Source organism: Gopherus evgoodei, chromosome 5 (assembly GCF_007399415.2).
Source record: "Gopherus evgoodei ecotype Sinaloan lineage chromosome 5, rGopEvg1_v1.p, whole genome shotgun sequence".
NCBI classification, from domain to species: domain Eukaryota; kingdom Metazoa; phylum Chordata; order Testudines; family Testudinidae; genus Gopherus; species Gopherus evgoodei.
Genome location: NC_044326.1, coordinates 54489583 through 54500318, shown reverse-complemented (window position 1 = coordinate 54500318; position 10736 = coordinate 54489583). Strand labels below are relative to the sequence as shown.

The 10736-nt window shown below is 41.8% G+C and overlaps 1 protein-coding gene across 2 annotated transcripts in view; it reads left to right on the top strand.

The window, feature by feature from the left end:
* The first annotated feature begins 52 nt into the window (after positions 1 to 52).
* PPAT (phosphoribosyl pyrophosphate amidotransferase) overlaps positions 53 to 10736 on the top strand; it is a 72009-nt gene continuing 61325 nt past the window's right edge. Inside the window, exon 1 of one of the 2 annotated variants that reach the window (XM_030563068.1) lies at positions 53 to 426. In XM_030563068.1, coding sequence (XP_030418928.1) covers positions 299 to 426 — 128 coding nt within the window. In that variant the 5' untranslated portion in view covers positions 53 to 298. The remainder of the gene's footprint in view (positions 427 to 10736) is intronic. The other variant, XM_030563067.1, reaches the window with a different exon arrangement.

Below are 10736 nucleotides of genomic sequence, written 5' to 3'. Positions count from 1 at the left end.
TACCAAGCACAGACGGAGAAGGGGGGGGGTGCCCGCGCTGATGCACTGTGTTTCCAAGCCCAGACACAGCGGCGGCCCCCGCCTCCCCCACATCTATCGTAGGCGCGGCGGGGGGAATCGTTAGCGTCCCCGCCCCCGTATGTAAATAAGGGAGGCCGTGGCGGGCTTTTGGGCGGGACGACGTTGTTTTGTCCTTGGCTACCGCGGCACCGGCGCAGCAGGAGTTGGGCTCGCGCAGGAGGTAGTTCGCGGCCGCCACGACCCGCGCTGAAGGGCCGGCGCAGCACGTGTTTCTGCTATGGAGTTTGAGGAGCTGGGGATCCGGGAGGAGTGCGGCGTGTTCGGCTGCATCGCCTCCGGCTCGTGGCCCACGGAGCTCGATGTGCCCCATGTGATCATGCTAGGGCTGGTGGGGCTACAGCACAGGTAAGGGGGTGGGGGAAGGAGGCTGCGTGAAAGGGCCGCCTGCTGCACGAGATAAAGGGCGGGTGCACGTGGGGAGGTGTGGCAGGTGAGGGCCTGCGCAGGTAAGTGGGTCGGGGGCACGGGACAAGCACCACAAGTAAGGCAAGGGCGACACAGTATCTACGATTGTTATTTATGTGTGCTCCCTGGTAGAGGAGAGGTAGGTGCAGGGGGCATCCATCCTAATGCAAAAGCTGCAGTTTATCTAATGGTTGCTCAGGTTTTCTAGAGGCGCTAGCCAAAATTGACACCTCTTCTCTGCGCCCTCCACCCCGTTGCACACTGTAACCCTCAATAGCACCAGGGCTCCCCAGAGCTTCCGTTTTGTGATTGCTTTACATGCAAGCCCTGTATGTTCTAATAACCTACAACTGACCTTGGCCTGTTCTAATGCTACCTCCGAAGCCTGGGGTTTGGAGCAGTTCCTGCTCCTTGATGAGTTAACACATGTACGCAGGGCTGAGTTGGGTTTCACCTCAATCAACTTCAATGAAGACATGAAGCACAGAGTAAACTATTGCTTATTTTAAATTGAGGCTGTGCTGCTTGATCAAGATTGTTTTTGTATAATTTTGATCTCTCTTCATCCATCTGTACCTGTTGCATATCTGTGCTACAGCCATGGAATAAATGCAGTGCACAACATCTTGATACATTTTGGATATTTAACTGAAACCTACTAAAAGAGTTCTCTTCAGGTTATGTTGAACTAGTAGTATGTACAAATAATAAGTAAATCTTTCCCAGATTAAAACCATTTGTATGTCATCAGTAGGCCATATGATTTATCTCTCTCTTCTCCAAATGGAATGTAACTTGCAAACCAAAATTAAAATTCAGCATTAATTGAATTGAATCAGATGTGCTTTATGAAACTCATTTTCTTCTAACTTAAAAGTATGTACTACAGCCATGTTCTCTATAAAACATTAACAAAATAAATATATAAAAGCAAAATCTGTAGCGGGGCAATAAAAACTCCTGAGGGGCCCACCAATTAAGGCCCAATCCAAATCCCATTCAAGTGTATGGGGGAGCCTTTCACCTGACTTTAGTGAGAGTTATGTCATCCCTAAAATAAGGTCTTTAGGCTTTATACTGAAATCAACAAGGACATTTAGTAAACCACTGAGGGCCTTGAACTGGCTTTTTTTTTTTTTTTTTTTTTTTTTAAGAGAGAGGAGTCCGGGGCAACTTAAAAAACTAACAGATTTATCTGGGCATAAACTTTGTGGATTAAAAAAACACTTCTTCAGATGCTTGGAGTGAAAATTACAGATACAAGCATCTGTAGAACTCAGGATTCCTCCATTGTTTTTGTGGATATAGACTAACACGGCTACCCATCTGATGATTGACTTTAAAGGGAACGATGGGCAATACATCAGAGGGAAGAATTTGGTCCTTGATATTTAACTATATTTATCTCTAATTTTAAAAGGTAGAAATGACAAAGCTTGCAGTGTACCTGACTGAATCTTTGAGATAATTGATCAACAAGGAGGAAGCAATTGTAGAGAGCATGTTAAAACACACAAGAGTTCAACTAACAAAGGACTATTAGCACATCTTATGCTTGAGTAAAAAGTGCAGTGTTTGTATAATGTGCCACAAACACTAATGACTTATTTTTATGTGTGGCTAGTGTGTGAAAGGAACAGGCACTGGTGCTAGAGGGGCTCTGAGGGGGGGGAAAACCTTACACAGTCTGAAAGGATAGCTCACTGGTTTGAGCATTGGCCTGCTAAACCCAGGGTTGGGAGCTCAATCCTTGAGGGGGCCATTTAGGGATTGGGGTCAAAAATCTGTCTGGGGATTGGTTTTGCTTTGAGAAGGGGGTTGGACTAGATGATCTCCTGAGGTCCCTTCCAGCCCTGATATTCTACGATACAGTGGGCACAGCAATTAAAACCTTTTGGCATCTGTGATCTCACCACTTAAAATGAGTCAGTAGATGCATAATTTTCATGATTCTTGATTTAAAAAGTTTAGGGCACTCAAACTGGGGTTTTATTCCACTGCGTGCTTGATCCCGTTACACCAGCTTAAATTAAAAAATAACACAGACCTTGGCTACACTGTTGCTTTACAGCGCTGCAACTTTCTCGCTCACGGGTATGAAAAAACACACCCTTGAGCGCAGCAAGTTACAGCACTGCAAAGCGCCAGTGTGAGCACAGCTCCAAGCGCTGTAAGCTAATCCCCACGGGAAGGTGGCGTACCTGCAGTGCTGGGAGAGCTCTCTCCCAGCGCTGGTGCCATGACCACACTCGCACTTCAAAGCGCTGCTGCAGGAGCGCTCCCGCTGCAGCGCTGTACAACTGCAAGTGCAGCCATACCCACAGTCACTTAAGATTAGTAAAACTCTCCTGAAGACAAGTCCTAAGAGCCTAATCAAACTCCCACTGTAGTCAATGGGAATTCAAATGGGCCCTATGAGACACATCTATAGTCCTTGACTCCCAGCCTTCTCACGTGAGCACTTACTGTGCTGTGGAGGACATTTAGCATATTTTAACTAACCTTTTCTTAAAAAAAAAAGCCTATTTTTAAACCTCTTATGCATCCTCATATACTAAAGATATCCCGGAATTTGTTGTGTGACATTATAAACACCAGTGCTGTGGTGATTACTATAGAAATGCCAGTCTAACACACTGATTCTCAGCATGATTGTAACACATTCTATAGTCATGTTAGCAGTGGATGTAGACCAGTGATTCTCCAACTTTTGTACTGGTGCCCCTTTCTCAGAGCAAGCCTCTGAGTGCGATCTTCCCCCCCACCCCACCTTATAAATAAAAAAAAACACTTATAAATGCTGGCGGCAAAACAGAGTTTGGGGTAGAGGCTGACAGCTTGTGTTTCCCACCATGTAATAACTTTGTGACTTCTACTTTGTGAATCCCTGATGTAGACTGTGTTTTTGAAACTTTCAAACACTTGCTACACAAGTTTTAATGTGGAGAGGACTTAAGGACTTAAGGATGAGTCTGTTGATTTAGCTTGATTATTTGAGAGGCAAGGAATAAGGTCATTCTAAAACTGGTATTTTGACAGAATCCTGCCTCTTTTTTAAATTAAAAAAAAAAAGGGTAGTTTTTTGGGGTAGGGGAGAGAGATATGGAGTAGCTTGAGCTACAGATTAAGTAAAAACATCATTTGTGTCCTTGACAAGGGCAAATTTGAAAAAAGTCAGTCTTGGAACAATTGTGAGGTTAATTTTTTCCAAAGAAACTATTATGATGGATATTTAGGCAGTAATATGTACCACTGCTGTGTACAAATACCTGAATGCATTTTGCTTTCTTCCAACCAAAAGGAGAAATGTAGCCCCACTCTGTGCAGAACTCTTATTGAAATTAGTCAATGTTCAGAATGTGGGATGGGTAGTAAACCAGGGCCTGTGTGGGATTTGTTATGAGAGTCCAAAAGTGGTAGAGACTGAGAGCTTGTCTATGCTACAGACACTACAGTTATGGCGGTGCTGCTGTAATGCCATGGTGTAAGTACTTGCTACAATGGCAGAGGAGGTTTTTCCATTGCTATAGATAATCCACTCCCCTCAAGAGGTGGAAGTAAATTGTTGGAAGAATTCTTCCATTGACTTCGTGGTGTCTATACTGGGGCATAAGTCAGCTTAACTACTTATCTCGGGGTGGATTTTTCACACCCCTAAGCAAGGTAGCTAGGTTGATTAGGTGTTGACTAGGCCTCAGACTTCATTGGTATGCTTTTCTTCACCAATCTGGTCTTGACCAACATTTTTATTCAACGTTCAAAGTATTACCAGTTTGGGATGCAGAAGCTGTAATCTATTTTACTAACTAATAAGTTTAACAGTATCTTCCCCCGTAACCACAGATTTCCGTATATCTAAATTCAGTATTGCAGGTTGGAGCATAAGAACGGCCATACTGGGTCAGACTTATGGTCCATCGTGCCCAGTATCCTGTCTTCTGACAATGTCACGTGCTTTAGAGGGAATGAACAGAGGTATCATTGGCTTGTATTTCTGCTCTCAATAGATAAACTTGATATATTGTCTGTTGTCTTCACATAGACAGACCCTGTTTTTTGTTTTTGAGAGAGAGAGTTTTAGTCTCTAGTAAACAGACCTCCCTTGTATTATGATCCTGTCAGATTTTGCAGTAGAAGCAAGAGCAAGCCAGTTAAATGCTTGGATTGATGGCCTTCAAGGGATGTGTAGATCGTACAAGAACTGGTGTTAATCATTCAGTGTGTGGCTATTTCCCCTCTTAAATCCATACCTAGTGTTTCAAGTGAGATTTACACCGTGGTTCAGATTAAAAGATCCAACATCACCTTTTCAAAAAGTAGTGGTATTTATCCTCTTATCTTGGCTATGTTCAGTAATTAATTGTATTCAGTCTACATAAATTCCCTGTGCCATTTAAATTGGATAAGATGGTGTGTGTGTTGTGCACCTTAACTTTATTTCTTGGTTTTCAGAGGTTTCAATTTAGCCACTCTACACATTCTGGAACAGCCATGGGTACCACTACGCACCCTTAATTATGTGTTTAAAGTTTTTCTGGGCATTTAATTTTCTTGGTTAAAAAAAAAAATTCTCAGTAACACAATGTACCACACACCCTTGCTCTCATCCTTCACTGCTTCTGGTTGCTTTGCTTGGCACTGATTACTCTGTCACAGAACACACTGGCTGCATGTTAATTCCTTCGCTGCCTCTGTATCATCTCCTGTCTCTTTGCCTCTCCAGCACAGCTTGGTTCTCTTACCTCCCCCACAAGAGGCAGGTGTCACCATCAAACTTGCCAGTTGAGAAACTGGGTAGAGGGTGCAGAAACGGTGCAGGGGCTATCATGGAGTCAGTGAGGATTTTTTTTTTTTTTTTTTGGTGGGGACACACATAGGCGACATGAATGTTGAGGTTTTAGGGGGACAGATAAAGCCCCCCAGTATCCCTCGCTGTCTAGCTTGGACCCCACCTTTCCACTTCCTCTTCAATGTACTGTTCTAACACCCTCCCCCACGTTCTCTCAATTCTCTGATCTCTCATTTTTCCCTAATTGCTCAGAGACCCCCATACTGCTCCAGTTCTTCTAACAGTCTGTTCATCACACCCATTGCTCTGACTATCTGCATATCCCTGCTTTTCTGAGCCCCACACACATATCCCTCCACTGTTCTAAGCTCCTTCACCTCATCAGCTTCACCCCCTCTCCTTGCCCAGATAAGCTTATAGGACCATGGGACTAGTTGGACACAGGAAGGGGAAGGAGTGTAGCTATGGAATCCCTACCACAGACCTGAACCTGGTGCCTGGGGAAGGGCTCTACACATCCATCTGCAGCATAGAAGGCTCAAAGAGATTTGAAGAGGCCCACTCAGATGAATACCCAATAGAGATGAGTAGAGCCTGAAAATAGCTCTGAGGAGTGTGAACCGTTCCATTCATCTCTATCAATTTTCTCATTCCTGAGGACATCTTCAGGGGCAGCTGCCTGCCAGATCCCAGCTTACACTGGGGCAGTAAGAAGGCTCCAGAACCCAGCTACATAGACAGTGGGGAGGGTCCCTGCCCTCCTCAGGGTTGGGAATCACTGCTGCCCAATTCACCTCTACCCACTTTGTGAGGCATATCCCCCTCTGGGCCCTGGCCATTGCCCTGAGAGATGGGGTGCATCTTCCCTCACCACCTAGCCTCACCATGATAAGAGGAGGGGTATCCTCTTCCATTAGGAGGGGAGGATATGGGCTAAGCGGCCTCTCTAGCATCCATTCCTATGTCTATGCACTATGGTTTAGCTTGCACTGACCTAGAGTTCCAACTCCAAGGTTAAAAACTTGAATACTTCTTCCCCAAAGGAGCAGTGGGTGCCATGCACTAATTGAGATAAATGCCAAGAAATTGAGATCAGACAAGGAACAATTAAAGCCATAAAGTTTGAGACCCAGATGTGTGGGCAGAAAAAAACCCAGAAGAATGAATTGCTTTGTAAAATGCTGGAGGGGTTCTGGGGGGAACTCTATCTTGGGAACTACTTGCTCAAACAACCCCAAATTTGGATCCTAATGCTACCTAGCACCGCCATAAGGCACAGTAAATTTCAAGACCATGTGAGTAATTCTGTGGATTTTAGAATATTTAGAACAGTTTATCTTTAAACAGAAAAGGACACTCAACACTAACTATAGCACAGCAATCATGATAATCAATTTGACTTGTTAAGCAAAGATGGTTTGTATGATAATTCTAAACTATCCAAGCAAATGAAGCATTATGTGTAGAGTTACTTCAGTGGGACAGTGTAGCAGCATATGTTAGCACCAAATGCCTCATTATACTAGACATATGTTACTATTTCTGAGCCAAAGGAATATGAACAGTGGAAGAAGGAAGTTGCTGAGAAAACATGCTACATTTCCCAGGAATAAAGTGGAATGAAAATGGACCATAGACAGCATGCATGTACACTTGTTCTGAAAGTTGGCAGACAGTGAAATTCAGTCCTCTGAAGAGTGGGTTATGCTTCAAAAGGAAAAGTAATTACTCTGAAAGTTACTCTCTCAAATGTTCTAGTATACTGAAAATGAATTTTTTTTTCTGTGCTTCATGGTCTAGCCTCTTCTCGTGACACTGCATTGCAGTTTTTAAAATGAAAACTGTCAGTTTCCAAACCAATGTATACCATGAGATTGCAGGACTGCTCTGCCATACTCTCTACTAGACAGTAATTTGACTAAAATGTTCTACTCTGAAAAATTACTATTTAACAACAGATTTTTCTTACCAGAAAAATCAGTCTACTTGAGTGACTAAACTAAGATTCATCTTTGTTTGGTATGGGGAGGAAGGAGGCTTGTGGGGTTTTTTGGTGCAGAGCAATGCTGTAGGGGAGACTGGGATTCTGTTCTGGCTTGTGCCTCATTGAGATAATTTGTTTTTACTGCAGTGTTAACTCAGGGGTAGATAACTTGAGTTTTAATGGCACTGTATCCTGGTTTAAATGAGAGCTGTCAGACTGCAATGGGCCTAAACCCACTGTTTGTACTACGAGCATGGAGTAGCTGAGTCCCCACTGCATTACCTGATCCAGTGTCAACACCACTAGAGCTTCTAATTCTTCTCCCCATGGGCCAGCTAACTCCAGTTACGCAATGCTTTAAACTCACTGTAAATACTTCTTCTTGTTTATATTAAAGCTGCTGCCTGTTATATCATTGGGTAATCCCTGATTTTTATATTGTGGGAAAGAGAAAATAATACTTCTCTATTCACTGTTTTCACATCATTCATGATTTTATAGACCTATCATATCCTGTGTTAGTGATCTCTTTTCTAAGATGAACAGCACTTTTTAATATTTTTAATTTCTCCTCATATGGAAGCCATTCCATAACCTTGATCATCTTTGTTGCCTTTCTCAGAACCTTTTTCCAGTTCCACTATATTGTTTGAGAGAGGATGACCAGAACTGGACACAGTATTCAAGGTGTGGGGTGCACCATGGATTTATATAATGGTGGTATAATAATTTGTGGGTTTTTTATCCTTTTCCTAGTAGTTCCTCACATTCTGTTAGTCTTTTTGACTGCTGCTGGGCACAAGCTGAATTTTTCAGAGAACTATCCATGGTGACTCCAAAACCAGCTTTTTGAGCAATAACAGCTAATTTAGAAGCAATCATTTAGTTGGGATTTTTTTTCTAATGTGCTGCTGTATAGATTGATAGGGTCAAACAGCTTCTGCAAGGGAAGACCGTGTTTGCTTGGTTTCTTAGAGTTGTTTGAAAAAGTTAATAACAGATAAAGTCAGCCCAGTGAAAATAACTTAACTTGAATTTTCAGAAAGCTTTGTATAAGGCCCATCATAAGATTAACAGGGAAAATAAATAATTATGGGGTAAGAGGCAGAGTCTTGTTGAGAAATAAAACTGGCTAAGTGATAGTAGTCATAGGGAATGGTTGCCTCTTAAAGTGGAGACTGGATAATAGGGGGATTTCTGTATTTAGGAGGTAGTAGACAGTGAATTGGTTAACTGTTGACACAGCTGTTTCAATTATTGAAATAATAGTGGGCTGCAAGAAACACCAGAAAGATTTAGACTCATTAAGGGATGGAGTGGAATGACCATTCTCAGATATTTTCTAAAATGCTTGTCACTGTAGTATGTAATTTTAACTTGAGCAAGTGAAAGGTAATGAGTCGGGTCAGACTGTCAATGTTTCATTTACTAATTTGTTGTAAATTTACAGGAAAAAGATGTGGATTGTCCTGGATAGCTTTATGAAAAGGTCTAGTGCAAGGCAGCAGAAGTGTGACTGACACATTGGTTCTGACCAGTTGTAGCGAAACTGACCAGTCTTATTTATTTTATACTTCTGTCTGCGCAGAAGCCCTGGCACTAGAATTTTCTGTCTGCAGATTTAGGAAAACAGCACAGCAGCAACACAATTGGGTGAGATTTTGGTTTCGTTCAGAGGACACTTGTATTTTCACTTCCCACTCACTTTGCTAGAGAAAGCTGTGATAAGCTTCAAATATTTGAAGGTTTTATGACTGTGTAGAGGAGGAGGAGTAACTGCTATGATGATCAATAAGAGTGTACCTGCAAGGGATGGGGTGAAATTTTTAAAGCAAAGGAAAATCTTGGCTTAAAACAAGGTGAAATTTCCTTTCCATTAAGTCTGTTAATCTGTGGCATAGTCTCCCAAGAGCAGTGATGGGAACCTCATTCCTGTTTAGGTTTAAATAGCTCAAGTACAAAGTTGCTGTAGAGAAACAATCCTGTACTAGTGTGGATGGACTAGATAATCAAATAGATCTCTCATCTGTGGATTGTTTGTATTTTCTTTTTGCATGCAAGTTTGGTAGAAAGTTCATTAAACCAACCTGTTTTATAGCTGGAGGATCACCATACAGCTGTGTTCTGCTGATGTCCTGTGTTTCTTCCTGTTTACAAAGCCTTTCTAAAAGTGCTTTTTTGCCTTCTGTTACTGTATGCATTCTGTCTGTTAAACTTCTTTGAAACTGTACTACACCTTTCTCAGAAGCACTCTTCTTAAGTGGACCAGGTGATGATTCTGTAGAAGAAAGCATAGTATATTATTGGCGGGGGGTGGGAGGGAGAGGCATAGCAATGTAAAGAGAGGACAAGCAAAGTGATGAGCCTACACTGAATAATTCTATAGACTGGCATACACTTGTTTTTAAAGCTATTATTCACCAATCACATTTTGCTGGTGGGGAGAAGAATTGTCTGATGTATCTGGGTCATCATTAGAACTAGTCAGGAATTCTGTGATAGCTTTTTTTCAACAGAAAAATGTTTGATTTGTCAAAACTGAAACTTTAATACTGTGTCCAGTGGGGAGTGAATCTGACCAATTTCATGTAAAATCATTGTTGTTAAATCTCAGGTATTCAAACTCTTCTGCTTGCCACTCACAAGTGCTCTCTTCAGACTGTTTATAAGCTCATAATAAATGAAAATATTTAATTGCCTAGCCATAGTTCGTTCTTAGCTTCAGTTTATACCTCTTTTCTGAGCCAGGTTACTCTCAGAAATGTTGTTGTGACATTTAGCTGCTCTGCCTATAGATCTGAAGGTCCTTTAGTGACTGCAAACCTGTCTTTGTTTTTGTTTTTTAACTTTGTGTACCACCTAGTTCTAATGCTGGAGACCATCATCATCCTTGTCTTTTTTCAACGTTTTGATAGTTTGCTGTATTATGTAGACTTGTATTGCTCCAGAAATGATCTTGCTAGATTTCTGATTTGTGCTCTATTCCTTTCTCTGTATCCCAGTGCTTGCTTATTGTATTCTAACTACTGCCCGATATCAAGCTGATAGTACTTCATTTTTCTCTACACTTCTTCTGTCCTCTGATCCTATCTCTGATCAGTGTGTTGAATCTTGTAACCACTTCAGGTATAACTCAATGATCACAAACAAGGAAAACCCTTTTCCTGTTGACACCTTTCTGTGTTAGGTTGATCCATCCTATACAGTTTATCTTTAGGAAAATGACTTGAAGTACAAATGGAAATCCTGATTCAAATTTGGTTACTTAAATAGCTCTGATTTAAATCAGTCCACCTTTAACAAAGCCAATTGTTCAGCAAATAGAACATCACTTTAAGTGATCTTCTAGCTAACCATTTACATTAGCATAGCGGGTACTGTGCCAACAATCTCTTGTTTAATCTATATTTCCAATATTTACTTACTAAGGAAAGTATGGTACCTCTTTTATGAGTTTTTGCTGACACTAAGACACCA